We start from the raw sequence: 17,419 nt of genomic DNA on the forward strand, positions 1-17,419 counted from the left end.
GATCCACACTGTTTTGCTCCATTCTAATACCTTCTTTCCCCTTGCCTTGTCCTGCTTCTGCAAGCATCCCATGTGGTGTCTGCCTGGCAAGGATGACAGGGTAATTCATTATCTGGCTGCTGGGGCAGCTCCTGAGGGGCCAGTGGCACCTGTGAGTGCTGAGAAATCAGCCTCTGGTGCGTTTTTGATTGCTGGTTCACAAACTGCGAGGCAAGGAGACTATGACTGATGAGAGCTGAGATGTGTGCAGGGCACTGTGCTCTGTGAAGTATGGGATCCAGCCCTGGAAGTGGATTTACCCTCTGCATACACTCGAGGTGTGACAGTCTCTGTACATAAGGCCCTGTGGCTGAATGCTGGTGGATGTATCTTTGCACTGCTCTTAATGAACCCTGAGCTGCTTTGTTCCTCCTGTTGCTCATTCAGGGAAGACAGGCAGAAGCAGGCATAGCAGGCTGGATGTCTACCTTTTCAGGGCCATTAGAGGCAAGGAAAGACAAGGGACAGTGCAAAGTAAAGAGGCCTTGATGAGCTTTGCTTCCAAAAGGAATTAATTGAACACAAGCCCTATCTGACTGGGTGGGTGGAAGAGATGCACTTCTCTACTCTGCACCATATGAATTACTGCCTTTCTCCTTATTTTCTTTCCACTTTTGTATTTTCCAGCTAATTTCTTTTACCTTGTCTTTCCCACCTACTTTTGCTTTCAGCCTAATTACAAAAAAGAGATTTACATGTTCAGTCTCTACCTTCAGCCCCCCGTTGCTCTTTGCACTCTCTTGCCAGTAACATCAAATTAATTTGCTAGTTTTGGATAGACTTAATAGAAGTGTGAAAGACATTAACTTGGCACTAATTCCAAGGCTTATGGAAAAAGAAAGCACCAGGCTGGAGAGACTACCAGTTGCCACTGGCCAGCTATAATCTGTGTGGCTTGGAACAAGACACGTGCATCATGCTGCTGTGCACTTGCACACTGAAAAGCAGGAAATGGAACAGAGGGAATGGTGAAGGAGAAGGTGAATGAAGGGAAGGGGGGACTGAAGGCATTGCAAGGGATATGAAATTGAAAGCTACAGCAACTGCAGGAGGTATCAGAACACAGGCTCCAACTTGATGAGAGATGGAGATGCTGCCAGCACTGTTGCATGTTGTTCATCTGTGTTCTTCGTGTAAAAAATGAAGTTTCAGCTCAGCCAATATGTAATGATTTTTCTGGACTCTAAGCAAGAATGATCATCACTGGTACAAGACCAGTGATTCTTGTGGAATGTGTCCATTTATGCCAGCTGGGTCCTCTCCATAAGGTTCAGATTCATAATTCCCCATGAGTCCATGGCTGACAGCCCTGAGGGCTTTCTCTGTTCCATTTCTAATAGAGTTTCACATCTATTACAGGACTACCTCTTCCCCCTCATCTGCAGAGAGGCAGGCTGGGAGATCCAGAGGCTCCTGGAATTGGAGCCTTAGCTCAGTGTGAGCATTGCAGAATTGTCCATTCTGGGAGGTTCAGTGCTGATCTTTCTCACACACAGCGCAGCAATCAAAGCCCAGCTCTGGGAGAGAAATCATACACGGATAAATGATTCCCCTCCTTTGTGCTGTGCAGCCTGTTGCACAGAGCAGTGATTACACTGAACAATACACACAATTTCATTCACCTTTGGCAAGATTCAGCCTCACCTGGGAGGTGTCACACGCGTGGTTCCAGCATGCCCACTGCCCCGAGCAGTGGAGCCCTGCAGCTGGCACCATCCATTCATCTGGGGAGCAAAGGCTGTAAAGCAAATCCTTTGGTTTGTCTCAAGGCTGCCCCCTTGCAAAATGAATCCCAAACCTCCATTTTTCAAACAAATTACATGGCTAAATTGTCCTTGGCTGGGCAGTCACATCTGTTTTAGGATTGTATTTAGCCAAATAAAGGGTGGAAGGAATTTATCCAAGGAAGGAAAGGAAAGCAAAAAGAAAAAAAAAAAAGGGAAAAGGAGAAAAAAGCTATACAGATCAAATCAGCTTGTGGCTTCAGCCTACAGACTGCTTTGCAGTATAGCCAGAGTCTGAAATCGATTGTAGAGTAAAGAATTGGACTTTTTAGTCAGTTTTTCAGTTTTCACTTCAGGTTTCTGACCCTTGCTCGAAAGAGCAGGGAATGGGTAGATTGAGATATTAATTTCCCCTTGGTTATGCCCTGCAAGGGAAAAAGAAGATGTGCATTCTTTCTTATTGTAGCCATCTTGTGTAGCTGGTGAGTCACTTTAACTCACAGAGGTAAAAGAGATTATTCCCCCTTCCCCACAAAATGGCAGGGAAAGAGCTGATTTATGTTTGCAGAAAATAGTTACTCTGTAAAGAGAAAAGTTTAAGGGGAGATGCAGTCCAGTGTTTTTAAAAAATCAGTGAAGTATATATATGCAATGAATTATACTGTGTAAATAATAAAATATAGGCAGGGGGAACAAGATCACATTTTGGTTTATGGCCCTGAATTGAACACAAAAGGCTTTGTTCACACAGAGATGCACCATTTTTCAATTATTTCATTAGTTAAGTATTGAGGCCAGTTTTTTATTTTTCCTAATATCTTCAGAGGACATTAAGTTGGTTTTTTTGGTTTGGTTTTTTTTTTTTTTTTTGTTTTATCGTTTGGTGGGTTTTGGGGTTTTTTTGGGGGTTTGTTTTTTGGGGTTTGTTTTTGGCTTTTGGGGTTTTTTGTTTTTTTTTTTTTTCCTGTTTTGTTTTAGTGGGTTTTTTTCTGGTTTTGTTGTTGTTTGGTTTTGGTTGTGGGTTATTTTTTGGATGATGTTTGGATTTCAGTTTTACCAGCCAATGATCACTGTTCAACTAGTGGCTGCTGCAGAGCCTGGACTTATTTCCAGTCCCAGTTTGCAGTGGTTTAGTTCAGGTGGGATGGCCAGCACAGCATGGCATGCATCTGGAGATGGGCTGGAGAGCCAGCAGTCCCTGTCACTGGAGAAGCTGTGCTCATTTGTGCACTGGTGTGAGAACCCCAGGGACAGGTGTGCCTTTTGGGGACTAGGCTGACTACTTGGTGTCCTAAGAGAGAGCCAAGGAGTGTGATAAGCTTGTTTGGTGCAATAACTAAGGCTGATAAACACTTAGCCATGAAATGGTTGTTGTGCCATGAGCAGTCACTGCCACCCGGTTGTTTCTCATCACTCAGCTGGCAGCAGCACTTTGCCCTCTCCCACAGGACTGGCCACAGGGATCACTGCATCTCACCACAGAGATCACTGAATCTCACCACAGGAATCACTGATTCCCACCTCAGGCATCACTGATTCCCACCTCAGGGCAGGAGCTGTGGTTTGGCTGCAGGGGCTGAGTGTGAATCCTGCCCTTTCCACCAGAGCATCTGGCTCCTCCTGGCAAGGGCTGTGGGCTTCATCACAGGGGCAGGAACAAGGAGTTGGCAGCCTTAGCCTTCCATAGCCATTGGCTACACAAAACTGTGCCAGTGCTCTGAGGGGCAAGATAAAACCTACACAGATGTGGAGGAGGGAAAGAGCAAATGTGACTCATGCCATTATACAAAATGTCATTCCTGTGGTTCAAGGTGACTTTAGAGAGGAGCTGGCAGTAATACAGAGAAACTCAGTGAAGAACAGTTCAGGCTCCAGATCTCAAAAATCGTGCTGAAAATTCAGATGTGCCCTGAGAACTGGGGGAAATTCTTACAGGGGCATCCCAATGGAGCTGGAAAGTCAGAGCCAGCTGATTCTGACTGTTCTGATTCTGTCTCTGGGATCTGTGTAGCGTTGTGTCTGCACATCCTTTCATAGTTCATGGCTATGAACTATCTCCTGTGCATTTTCCTAATCCCTTTGTCACTTGCTGGAGAGCTCTCAGCGCTACAGCAGTGACAAATCACACCATATTTCTGCTTTTAACCCATATGTGTCCCTTGTCTTTTGGCAGAATCAGCCCTCCTCCCTCTCCATGCTGGACTTGCTGCACGTGGCCCGTGATATTGCCTGTGGGTGTCAGTATCTGGAGGAGAACCACTTCATTCACAGGTGGGTGAGCCCAGCCTGGGCAGGACTTGCACAAAGGCCAGCAGGGGCTCACAATGCCCTGCTCCATCTGTTTGTGTCCTGCTGCACTCTAGTGGCTGGATACCTTTAAACCAGGGAGACAGAATCAGAATCGTAGAAGCAATGAAGAGAGGAGCTGCTATAAATCAGGCTGGCAGAGGTTTGTAGTTTTGCCAAAGGTCCTGAGCCTTGTCCCAGGGCCTGCACTTGTGTAGCCTATTTGCCTGCTCTGCAAATGGACACAGTGTGACAAAAGTCTTTAAGTCTCTCCCTGTCATGAATTTTATTTAGTGCCTGTCTGCTCGTTTTGGAAGCTTTTTCTCCCCTTCTCAAACACCTGCACAAGCACAGCCAGAAGGGCAACATCAGGTGACCATTGCTCCTGCAAAACAGGGTGCTTGGCAAGCACCTAGAATCTGCCTGTAAAGTAGAGATGAGAGAGGTGGCAGTTTGCAGCTCTGAGAGTCACCACAAGGTGTGCCATTGTGCTATTCAGACCTCCCCACAAGGTGTGCCGTTGTGTTATTCAGACCTCAAGGTTTACTCCAGCCCAGCAGAGGTGCAGCTTGGAGCTTTACCTGAACGCACAGATTCAGGCCCACAGCTTCAGTATTCAGAGCAACACCTGCACACTGTTCTGGCAGTGTTCTGACATCTGTCTCTGGCAGTACAGCAGCCTTTTGACAACACTTGAATGAGCACAGGAGCACCAGATCAGTGGATCATTGCCCGGACAGCTAGATGTTGGGACTAGTACATTCTGAAATCAGCTCCTCTTCTTGCACTCCTTAGAGACATTAAAATAACTCCTAGGCTGAAGGGAGGCTCACAGGAGGCCCACCCTCTCAACTGGAAGATGTTATGTGAAGTTTAAAGAGAAAATGTTAAAGAACAAAACTGGTCCTGCTGTGGGGATAGATTGGTACTGGGGACATTGCAGTTATCCACAAACACTGACTTTTCAGGCTGTTTAGGTTCTCTGCAGCTCAGGAAAGTAGGTACTATATTTTGTTTTCTTTTTGACTTGAAAAACTGTCAAATTATTAAGTGGCTCTTCTCTTTCTGTTTCTTTTCTTCCCTTTCCTTTTAGGGACATTGCTGCCAGGAACTGCCTCCTTACCTGTCGGGGGCCTGGGAGAGTGGCTAAGATTGGAGACTTTGGAATGGCCCGGGACATTTACAGGTAACGGAGCCAAGCCCAGGGCACCTGCAAGTGGGAGGTCACTGAAATGGGGGAGGAGCAGTTTTGTGCAGCCTCTTGTGCTGCTCTGTGTAACCTGGTGAGGTGAGAGTGGAGAGATGCCAGCCTGGTGAATCCCAGCTGATGCCTTCCTGGTCTTTGCCTTAAACTGTCCTGGACAGTTTTCTCCTGGGCACTGAAGTCTAATGGTCATGGAAGGTTTTCCCTCCCTCTTAGATTCTGTCCTCAGTTTCCTTTTTTTACATTCTCCACGCTGAATGGCATTGATGTGCCCCTTTGTTTTGTGATCCCAAATCATTCTGAGTTTAATCTCTGTCCTTGATGCTACCCCTGCACCTTTGGTTTGGTGTCATCAGTAAATTTCCTCAATTTACTGCAGCTAAAGGAGGAAGGTGCAGAAGGTCAGGAAAATGTAATCACCCAAACTGGAATTCAGCCAGGACACAGGGTTAACTACCTCTGCTCTTGCAAGAAGTGCCAGAAAATCTTTAATGACCATGAGCAGTCAGGGCTGCAGTTTGATGTTTCATCTTCCACAGAGCACCTCTAGAAGTGCAGCTCCATATCCTGCTGTGCTGAGGAATTGATTTGCCCTGACTCAGAAGAAGGAATGCCTCGTGCTCAGTCACCTGCACAGTTTATTCCAGTGCCTTGCCTTCTTTTTTTTCCTCCTTGGGGATTCTCCTGTGCAATTACCAAGCCAGGTTTGGCTGTGCTCAGCTTGAGCTCTGACAGTATCACAGCCTGAGGTGCTGCAAACAGAGTGCTGCCTTCAGAAACCCAAGTGTATCAGAGCTGCCTGTGTTTTTCCCTCCACAAAGAGCCCCCATGCAGCCCCACTGTCAGATGGGGCTCTGCTGGGACAAAGCAGCATCTGTCACCCTCACACAATCAGCAAACTGACTGCCAAGATGAACACTTTGGTGCTGAGCTTTCAAAGGTGCCTTTGAAGCCTGCATGTGTTTCTTTGTCCAGGAGCACCCTTTGGATGCCCAGGCTGTGCTGTTGTGATCAGTGACAGCAGCTTGCATGAGCAGCTCCTGCAACTGCCAGCATGGCATTTGGGGCTTGCAGGTTTTATTTTAAATGACAGCAGCTTCAAAGGACTGTTGTGACTCCTGTCTCAGGAACATTTTTGTATCACTGTCCCAGCTCTAGTGACCTGGCATCCTCCTCAACAAGCTCCTTGCTCCTATTGAGGGGTTTGTATTTTACACACAGTGCTTTAAACTGGGTATATATGGGATAGGTTTGGTTTATTCTTGCTGGATATGCCCAGGATGATCATGTGTGAGATGAGGTGAGGAAATCTTGCTGTGGTTGAAAGGGGCAGGAGGAATTTCTGCCAGCAGCAGTTACTGTGTTGGTAATTCCCTAGGAGCATGAGGATAACTGGTTCACCAGATCAGGCCTGAAGTGATGTAGATTAAACAGCACTTCCATGGTTTGCTCTTTTCCACTACTTCTATGAGAAGAAACAGGTCGTTCCAGCACTTAGATTGTTCCACCTAAATTAGTCTCTCCTCAGGCTCATCATTTGAATATTTGTAATTACAAAAATCCCATATTGATGTCATTTTCTGAATCCTTGGCTGATATTGATGACATTTTCTGAATCCTTGGCTGACTCTTTTGTTCTGTTTGTTCTTTGCAGAGCCAGCTACTATCGTAAGGGTGGGTGTGCAATGTTGCCTGTCAAATGGATGCCCCCTGAGGCTTTCATGGAAGGGATCTTCACATCAAAAACAGACACATGGTGCGCTTCCTTTCCTCCCTTGGCTGTGTTGGAACCCCTTTTGTAAACCATGAATATTTTGTTAAAAACACATGTTCTTGTTCATTTTTCACATACTAAAAAGGCAAACTGGGTCTTCCAGAGGCAGCAGTGTTTGAGGAGACAAGGGAGCAGAGAGGTCAGGCCTGTGCAGAGGTGGGGGCTGCAGGGCAGGGAGAGCAGGGCAGATGCAGGTGCTGCTCCAGCAGGAAAGCATCAGTCCCACACTGAGGAAAGCAGCAGGGGAGGCTGCAGGCACGATCCATCCTGCCAGTCAGGGAGAATGGTGTCCTGCATTGTGGGTTTTGCCTTTCTCCTGGCCTACAGCAGCCAGAGGTGGGGAGGAAAATCGGGAGAGCAGGAGGCAAGAGCTCAGGGGGTGTGTGGAGGGGGAAGGGGCTGGTGGCCAGGACACAGCTCCTGAGCAGGCCCCAGCAGAGGGTGAGGTCCACACTCATTGTACAGCTGAGCTCTGCCTGTCTCAGCACCAAGCAGAGGAGTTCCCCATTGCTGCATATCTCTCTACAGCTTTAATGTGAATTAAATCAGGTGAATGCTTTGGAGGGGCACTGTCTCAGCCACTGTCCCCAGGGCTTTGCAGGCCCCAGCACCCAGGCCAGGGCTGTGTGTGCTGGGGAGGGCTTTCATTGTTCTCTGAGGGACAGGTGGGGCCTGTGGACCTCAGAGCACCAGTGGGGATTCACTAGCAGGATATTTCATGCAGGGTAGCTATTCCAGAGGAAATTTTGCCAAAACCACTGTCTGCAGCAGTGGTCAGTGTCTCAGAAAAAGATGACCTGGCTTTCACTTTTGTTACCTCCAGTTGAGCAGTGCTGAGTACAAGGGTAAAGCAACCATGTTTACCTACCTACATCATAGGCTTCACTCACCTAGCAGTCAACTACTGATATTTGTTAAAAGTTTTAAAGTTACAGCTGTGCAGCTTATTTATGTCTGAATCCTACAGCAGGATTTCCACCAGCTGCCTGATCAAGGGTTGCAAAGAGCAGTGCTGATGGTACTGAACCTAAGGGCACTGCCCACTGGTGATGGTCATTCCAGTATCCCTCACTTTGTTTTCCTTTGTTTCTCTTTGTCTCTTGTTTCTTTGTACTCAGGTCCTTTGGTGTGTTGCTGTGGGAGATATTCTCTTTGGGATACATGCCCTACCCCAGCAAAAGCAACCAGGAGGTTCTGGAGTTTGTCACCAATGGAGGAAGGATGGATCCACCTAAAAACTGCCCTGGCCCTGTGTATGAGACTATAACTTTGATATATTCATGCAACTAAGTTTCTGTTTCAGATGCTTTTTCTCTACTCAAAAGTTAATGACCTTTAAGATTGACCTAATCATGACTAATCTGCCTTATTAATCTTTAGTGCCAGTGATTTGTCTAATATTTAATTTTTCTTTTGTTTTGGAGAATAAATCAGGGCCCGTTGGAGAAGTCCTGCCCACTGCTTGTTTGGTCAGAGATGACACAATATTTCTCTGTCTTAGGTTAGCTGTGACACTTCAGTGCATCAGACTGTTCACAGGCAGGGAAATCTGGGCTCCTTTATCTGTAGCCCTGCCTACCTTTAGTGTGTTTTCCAAGGGATTTCAGGTGAATGAGTAATTCTTTGAAAGACTCTGCATTTCACCCCACTGGTGGTCACAGTCCAGAGGTCACCAGTGCATCAGTTGTCCAACTCCAGGGTGTCGCAGACATCTTGTCATGAAAATCCTTTCCTTAGGATTTTTTTCCTTCTGAGAAGCTAAGAGGCCTCAGGAACAAAATGTAAACATTGATTATCTGCTGCTGTGGAATGCAACAGGTGGATCTGTGATTGGCCCATGTTGGATGTTTGTAATTAATGGCCAATCACAGCCCCAGCTGGCTCTGACAGAGTCCAACACAGCTGCCTTTGTTATGATTCTTTGACATTCTATTCTTAGCTTAACCAGCCTTCTAAGATGAAACCTTTTCTTCTATTCTTTTAGTATAGTTTTAATGTAATATCTATCATAAAATAATAAATCAAGCCTTCTGAAATATGGAGTCAGATCTCCGTCTCTTCCCTCAACATAAGACCCCTGTGAACACTGTGACACCAGGGAAGGCAGAGAACTCTCATTTATTAGAAGCAAGAATGGTGCTGAATGTCTGTAATTCTGTCTGTGATTCCCAAGCTGCCATGAGCAGTTGGCACATCCCACAGGATCTGCCATTCACAACCATCTCCTGTTCTGCCTTTCCAGCTACCGCATCATGACCCAGTGTTGGCAGCACCAGCCTGAGGACCGGCCAAACTTTGCCATAATCTTGGAGAGGATTGAGTACTGCACTCAGGTACCCGTGTTCATTCACCTCAGATGGCAGGGGTGGAGAGGGTTCCTCTTGAGGAGCTCTCTAGACAAGCCAGGACTTGAGATGAGGAGGCAGCACTGCACTATGCAGTCAGCAGTCCAAGGAGACTGATGTCAGCCTGGGACCCCCTGGCTAGGATATTCACCTCACCAGGTGCTTGATCCTTCTTGTCTCTTGCTGCTGAAAGGCACAGGCTGACACAGTTTACAAAGAGCACACCTGTAGCCCTGCTTCTGCTTATAGAGGAACAGATTCCAGCAAGCAAAAGAGCAAAGACAGGGCAGCACCTGTGCTGCTTTCACATGCCTCATCCCACCCACTCCATCCCAGTGTTTACCCTTAAGGCACAGTCAGCACTGAACAGCAATGGTCCCAGCTCAGAGCATCCTTTGCAGGTGGTTTCAGCAGCTGTTGGCAATTTTTTTTAATCTGACAGGGCTGGAGTAGGCAGGTGGAGAGATGGCCAGGCTAAAGGAGTGGGGATTCTTAGGCTAGGCAATGGGGAAAATCAGTAAATCTGATTTACTTATTTTTTACCACCAGTTTAGCTTCTGAGGAATAGAGCAGTTTGGAAAATGTTCTCCTGCCTGCATCAGCACAGGCTCCTTGTATGATCTCACTGTTTTTCACTTCAGTCAGTCTGCTTTCCCTTGCTATTTGGGAAACTTGATCTGTTTTTTATGTGTGTTTGGATCCTGGGATTGGGAGGCATATTTTTCTGCTATCTGTAGCTTGCCATGGCATATAGCAATAAGTAAAGGTTGCCAAGATCACTGCATTTTCTCTCAGTTTAATTTTCAAAACTGCTTAAATAGCTCAGAACCACAGCCCCTGTGGATTCAGGCTTCAAGGGGTCTGCCAGTATTGTCTTCACTCTGCATTCCCATTCCTCCCTTCTCATGTGGAGGTAATACTTACATGGTTCCAACTTTCTCAATATTATCTGAGAGTGTTATGAACTCTGAGATGATAGAGATTCCAAAAAGCATTCCCACAGGAAATTTTGCTGGACATAAAAAGTGCTTTTCATTGGTTTTGTGCCTCTGCTGTTCTGTGGTGAGTTTAAGGGTTACTTTCTTTTGAAGAGTTGGATTTTAAGGATATCTTGTTGCATCTCACACCCAACTGCATTTTGTCTATCCCCTCCTCATGGAATGTGGTTTCTGGGTGGTGGGATGTGTTGAGATCGTAGCATGACAGCTGCATGATGTGTGATGGCTGCAGGCTTTGAGGAATTCCCGTTGTTCCCTTGGGCAGGATCCCGATGTCATCAACACCACCCTGCCGGTGGAATACGGCCCGTCGGCTGAGGAGGAGGAGAAGGTGGCGATGCGCCCCGACGATCCAGAAGGAATTCCTCCTCTCTTGGTCCCAACACATCAAGACAGAAAGGATGATAAGCAAACCCTGCCATCTCCACCACCCCTGGCATCAGCCGTCACTGCTGGAAAATCCCTAGGGAAAATGGGAGCCTTGGAACAGCCAGCACCGGGGAAGGTGCAGTCAGCCACGGGGGGAGGACACATCAACATGGCCTATGCCCAATCCAACCCCCCTTCCGAGCTTCACAAAAGCCGGGGCTCCAGAAACAAGCCCACCAACCTGTGGAATCCAACCTACGGCTCCTGGTTTGCGGAGAAGCAGGCCAGCAAAAACAGTTCTCTGCTGGAGAAGGAGAGGCCCGAGAGGGAGAATTTGGGACAGGAAGGAAACTGTACTGTGGGGCCCAACATTGTGACTGGCAGGCTGCCAGGCTCCTCCCTGCTCTTAGAGCCATCTTCCCTAACCGCAAGCGTTAAAGAAGTGCCTCTCTTTAGGCTCCGCCACTTCCCCTGTGGGAACGTCAACTACGGATACCAGCAGCAGGGCTTGCCCTTGGAAAGCTCCACAGCACCTTGTGCTAGCAGTTACGAGGACCCTGTCCTCAGAAACAAGAGCCACATAACCCAGCAGGGGCCCTGAGAGCCCTCGACCCTCTCTTGACTTTTCCCCCCCGTGGCCCCTGAGCCTTGCAGAGATGTCCCGTTACCCAACACACCGCGAGCAAGGCATGGGACAGCGTCACCTCCTGTTTCGTGCAAACTTGCTCCAAAAGTGCCACCCTTGAGGCTGTAATTTCTACTAACCCGAGAGGCTTCAAACCACCGGGGCCCCAGCAGAGTCAAAGGAACGAGGGGGAGGGAGGATGCAGGGAACTGTTTGTTGTTAACTGCAAGGCCCAGCTGCTGTTGCATCAACTCATCCGCATGGTTGTCGTCATGCCCTTCCTGTGAGCTTTTCCCAGTTGTGCGTTCTCCGCTTCCGTGTCAAGCCGCGGCTCACTGCCATGAGTGTTTCATGTCTGGGCTTTCCCGTGCCAAACTTGTCATTGCTGTGGAAGACCTGGAGGTCTCCTGCTGCTGGCAGGGCTTGTAGTGGGTTTGGGAAGAGCGTCATCTATCCAAACCTAAATAAAGAAATACGACGGCGCTGAATGGTGACGCGATGGCACGTTCTCCAGTCTTGGTCCAGCTGCAACCCAGTCTTCAAAAGTCCTTGAATGCACAGTGTTGTGGGCGTGCTGGCAGGGCAGTGGAAAAACCCTGGTCACACTGCATCACTTGAAGGGGAGGGCAGAGGAAGCAGAGGATGGGTGTAGATGCCACGAGCCATTCAGGGGGCGGGCATTGTTTGGCTGGGGTTTTCTTTGGTTTGGTTTTGCTCACCTGTGCTTAACCACCAGAACCAAGTAAAGCCCTTTAAAATTCCTTCTGTCCTACAAAAGTAGGGATGCCCGTCATCAGGAATGTGAGAGTGTCAAGTGGAATGAAGGTGAAGCTTTAAAGGACCATGGTCATGAGAGAGACTTTCACTATGCCCTGAAAAGGGACAGCCACCTGCATACCTCAAAGGTTTGAAGTAGCCTTTGACATCCACTGTATGAACAACACCATGAAGGCAGAAGACTACATCGTGCCACTGTCTGGAAGCCAGATACTGTCTGTACTGAAGGGTTTAGAGCCCTTTTTCCTTTGGCAAAATATGTGAATGATAGTGGTTTAAGGACAAACACTCCATTGACTCACTTTGTACACCCCGTGCATGAAAAATACTCCAGTTAAGTGTATTGTCAAAACATAGATGTAGGAAATAATTCATGTGTAAAGATGTGCATTAGTAACTTCAGCTTAGGATTGGGAGGAGCTGTTTTAGCATGATTGCTATCCAAAAAAGGGGTGCTTATTTCCATAGAGATGGGAGTCCTGGAGCATCAGCAAAGGAGTGGGAAGATGTTCTTCAGTCTGAGACTCTTCATTTCAGTGAAGTGACCCTGAGTCTGGCCCTGGATCCAAACATTGAGGTAAGCTTCCTGTCTTCATCAGGGAACAAAGCAGAATCCCTATACCTCCTAAACTTTGGAATGGGCAGATTGAAGTTGGCTTGGGCCACCCCTTGTACAAAACACACTGCAGGGGGAGCACTAGTGTGCTCTCCTAATCTGCCTTTCTGATGCCTCTGATACACAGAATTGAATCCTCTTTTTAGACCAAAGCCAAAAGCAGATGTGGTGACTGGTTAACAGGCTGTGCTCCTGTTGGGAAGCTTGGGTCAGGGGCTGCTCTGAATTTCATGTTCATCTGCTAGAGATCCATCCCACTGCTGCTGCATGGGTTAGGGGGGATAACAAGGGTCACGCTTACAGGCTTCGTTAGGCTGAGCTAAGAGGGTATTTGTCATCTCCCAGGTTATTGGGCTCACAGCTCTTGCTGTGAAATAGCCACTGGGGAGGGATTCTGTCTAGCTCAGGATTGTGTTAGTGTCACACCAGTCTCTCTCTCTCTAGCTCAGTAAACTCAGTGGGGCAGTTTCTTGAGTCTCAGGAAAGCTGATTAATTCAGGAGGCAAGCACCATCTGAACAATTTATTACACTAGGACATTATTCACATATAATAGCAATTTTCATTTAAGTATTCCAGCTTTCTCATTTTCAGAAGAGCTGAACTCCTCATTGTTTTCTTTAGCCTTTCTTTGGAAAGGAGCACACACTGGGTTTTTGCCGCCTTACAAAGTTACTGAGGGCAGAAGCCGACCTGTTTACTGATGAGTGTTTTCAAAAGAATGCACAAGAACAAAAAGCTGCTAAGTTAATGATCTTTGACTAGCTGAAATTATTAATTCTTGGGTCTGGGGCAGCAGCTTCAATGCTGCACAAATGCAGATAAGCTGCCAGGTTATGATGTAAAAGGTGGAATTTCTAAAGAAACTTAAGAAGCACAAGCAGCAAGAAATTATTTTAAGCCTGTAGGTGTGAAAGGCAGGCTCTCCCAGCCATGGTGAGGGTGTGATTACTGCTTTGAGCTTGTGCTGTGCAGTTATTTTACCATAGAATTTCTTACAGAATGGGAGTTGTAAAAAAATGAAGGTGCTAAACACAATCCTGCTTCTTACGTATGGAATATGTCAAGAGATAATTCTGATCAGGGAAAATGGTGAATTGCTACTGCAATTCTCCAGTCTGCTGAATACAGTGCATTGAGACAAATACTGTTCAGCGCTGGCAACTGCTTTTAAGTGAGCTTCCCTCTAGTGTCTCCAGTGCAAAATGCTTTGTTGTGGGGTCTTTAATGGTTTGGAGATTCTTGGTTTGTTGGGGTTGGAGTTTTGGGGTTTGTTTGTATTACTGTTGTTTGGTTGTTTGTTGTTGTTTTTTTTTTTAATCCCTCTCTCTTAACTCTTGGAATTCAGAAATACAGTTTGGGCTCATTTTTAATGTTAAAACCATACAATTTCTGAGCTCTTCCACAGCAAGCATTTAGTTTGGTATCTCTGTGTGCTGTCCAAGCACAGTACCCCAGGTTGCAAAAATTGTTCTATAAATATTGGTGGTAATGAAATCTCCTCACTTAGAAACAGGACCTGGAGCATTTGCCTATCCTTTTTCTTAGAAAACAAATACTACCATTAATTGCTTGGACCAAAGGGTGCTCTGTTGATTGTGCTCAGGCTGCAGTTGCCATGAGCATGAACCAGAAATTTTAATTTCTGTGTCTAGGATGATTCACCTGTTCAGTACTCAGAGCTGCAGGGACCAGAAGGGATTTAAGTCACCATGGGCTCACCAGACCAAAGCACTCTGTAAATCCCAAATTCCTCTATCAAACCCCTCCATGCTAGGAGAAAAACAAATTCAAGTTATTTTAACCCTCTTACCCATTTTTGTCAATAATTTGTTTTCCAAATTATAGTTTATTGACACACTGTATATTTTTAAGGAACTTGTTTTAAGACCATTAATCTTCTGTGTTGGTAGTAATAATGTTCTGATTTATGTCTTCCTCTTTCTGCAGTGGAAAAGCAGGAAGCAGTATGATCTACAGGATGTAAAGCACAACTGGGAACAACCCTGTGCTTGGGGAAAAACCCTGAAAATGGCTTATTTCCATGTGGATGTTACCTGGTTTCCTAGAGAAGATAAGTAGGTGGTTCCATGAGCTGCTGGAGGTAAACTGGGTTCGGCTGCCTGTCTCTCTGCCTTTCCAGCTGCCCCATCACCTTCCCTTTGTGCCACTGAACCTTGTTTCCCCACCACGTGCCTGGGGATGAAGCAGGGCAGGAGCGAGGGTGGTTCTGCTCCCCCGAGGTGCAGGGAGGGAGTGGGGTGGGAGAGGGGATGGCCACAGCCAGAGGAGGTGCAGGACCACGGTGGGAAGCCCCAGGGCTGCGTTAATGTGGCTCAGTCGGTCTCGGACAGCGGTGTCAGACCAGGGCTGCTCCTGCTGCCCTGCACAGGGAGCAGCCACAGCACAGGAGGGCTGGAACAGGGAATGGCAGTGCCACTCTGCATGTCTGCTCCTGGTAATCCTGGCTGCTGGGGGATGAGAACCTGGAGGTGGGAATAGCATAGAACAGCCTTCCACAGCAGCAAAGACATCGCTGTTCGTCTGTCCCAGAGTTAAACCCATCCCAGGGAAATGTCCCAAGTGTCCCTCCTGGCTCTTTTCAGTACCAAGCTTCATTTTAGGAGTGTCTGTCTCATGTACAGCCGTTTATGCAACATTGTTTATAAAGGAAGGGCCTGTGCACTTCAGGGATACTATGAAGAAAAATACTAATATATGGTCATTGAGTATTTTGTATTGAATAGTGTATTTGTATTGTAAACAAGTGTAGTGAACCACAAGGCATGAAGACAAATAAAGTGACAGTAGCTGGATTTCTCCGTGTTGGGCTGTGCAATGATTGGGTCAATGTCCAGATATCTCTGGACATCCATTTTTACTTGGCGAAGTTGCAGAATTATTAAGGTGATGAATACTCTAAGGAGTAGGTTTGGTGGTACCCTTTTGGGCTTGCAGCTGCTGTTCCAGACTTCTTTGTATTGCAGATGTGTCTTGGTTTGGAAAGGCAGGTGCCTGCTAAGGACGGAGCCTCCCTGAAATGGAAAATGTAACCCCCCTCTCCCTCTGAATTCCTATAAAATTTAAATTAGGGGCTCCCAGGCAACAAATATGGGAGCAGGAATAACAGTTCTTTAATAGGGAAGAAAATAAAAGGATAAAATAAACAATGCAGTACACTAGAACAGCACTGACAGAGTCAGAACCCACCCTGACACCCTGTGGGTCAGGGCGTTGGTGGCAGTCATACTGGAAATGTGGCTGCAGTCCTCCTGGAGTGTCAGGTGTGGCTCTGCTGGAGCAGGGATCCTGTAGAAAGGGTGTGTTCTTCCTCTGAAGATCCACTGGAAGGAGAGGCAGCTGCTGTTCCTCTGGGGAATCCCATGGAAATGCTGTGTGGTATTTCCAGAATCTGCAGATTATATCTGGGTAGCAATGCTTGGCTCCTCCCTCTGGGCTCACATCTCCCAATGGGATGCTGTAGTTCTTATCAGTCACGCAGTGACTTCCAATGGCCTCTTATCAGCAGATGTTCCCTCCCAAGGGAGGAGTGATTGTGGAAGAGATAAGGAAGACTGCCCACTTGACAAAAGACAACTGCCATACAGACAGCAAATAGAATACATCTTGCCTTGCCATCTGGAACAAGGTGCTACACACCAAGTTTCTTACAGGGGAAGGTGCCCCTCCCTCTGTCCCAAGGAAGGCTGGCTTTTACCCACAGCAAACTGGCCAGTACAAAAACAGAACAAAGGATATGGCTGAAGACAGCATTTGGGTGTTTTCCTAAAGGTATGTATCTAAGACAGCCTTTGAGTCTGTACTGAGGGTAGATCTACATGGAAGATGTATTTTAATTCATATTCAGTGTTGAAAATGACACTATTGAATCTTGTGACAATTCTAGGAAGAGATAGCTTGTGCCCTGAAACACTCACTTTTATCCCATTCCATATCACTCCTATGGCCCAGGCAGCTGCATTCTCATGAAATGCTCCTTGAAATTAAGACTGACTTACTATAGATCAACTTTCTCCTTCATGTGCTCATTCTACAGGATATTGCTCTGGTTTGGTTAACAAGACTTGTCCAGTGGGCACCTCTCCCCTCCCTCCTTTTCTTCCTTGTCTTAACTCAAAAGGGAGCCCTCCTGTGCTCTTCCAGGAACAGGGCTGGTCAGTAGCCCACCACCACAGCCTGGTTTGGATCTGGCACTGGCTGGAAATCTCTGCTGTAATTCCCCTTTTTCCCAGAGTTGTCAGTCTGCAGCCAGGCAGGCAAAAAGATGCAGGTGGGTGCTCTGCTACGTGGCTTTCATGGACAGTTTCAGTTTCCCCCTGGTCCTTGACAAGGCTTCTGCAAACTCTGAACTCTGGGACAGCCATGACAGAAAGGCTGGATTTGCCACCTCCCACAGGTGATAAAGAGTTAATTTGTCAGAGGAACTGTGCTGTGTCCTGCAGCTCTGCAGAGCCAGCCCTGGATCCATGTGCAGCACTCTGAAGGCACAGGCTCCCTGCCCAGAAAACCAGTGCTGTCACCATCTGCAGAGCAGTCACTGAATCCAGCTTAGCTGAGCTCCTTAGAAATTAATTCTCCATCCTCAGACACCTCAAGAAAATTCTCATCCCCCTGTCACGTGCACCTGTGGTCTCTCCTTTCC

The 17,419-nt window shown here is 47.1% G+C and overlaps 1 protein-coding gene across 1 annotated transcript in view; it reads left to right on the forward strand.

Moving 5' to 3' along the window:
- ALK (ALK receptor tyrosine kinase) overlaps positions 1–15,570 on the forward strand; it is a 312,288-nt gene extending 296,718 nt beyond the window's left edge. Inside the window, exons 24-30 of the mRNA XM_063152446.1 lie at positions 3,937–4,034; positions 5,143–5,235; positions 6,908–7,009; positions 8,146–8,280; positions 9,270–9,360; positions 10,636–12,718; positions 14,707–15,570. Of these exons, the coding sequence (XP_063008516.1) occupies positions 3,937–4,034; positions 5,143–5,235; positions 6,908–7,009; positions 8,146–8,280; positions 9,270–9,360; positions 10,636–11,340 (1,224 nt within the window). The 3' untranslated portion in view covers positions 11,341–12,718; positions 14,707–15,570. The remainder of the gene's footprint in view (positions 1–3,936; positions 4,035–5,142; positions 5,236–6,907; positions 7,010–8,145; positions 8,281–9,269; positions 9,361–10,635; positions 12,719–14,706) is intronic.
- Positions 15,571–17,419: the final 1,849 nt, after the last annotated feature.

The sequence above is a fragment of the Melospiza melodia genome, chromosome 3 (assembly GCF_035770615.1).
Source record: "Melospiza melodia melodia isolate bMelMel2 chromosome 3, bMelMel2.pri, whole genome shotgun sequence".
NCBI lineage: Eukaryota > Metazoa > Chordata > Aves > Passeriformes > Passerellidae > Melospiza > Melospiza melodia.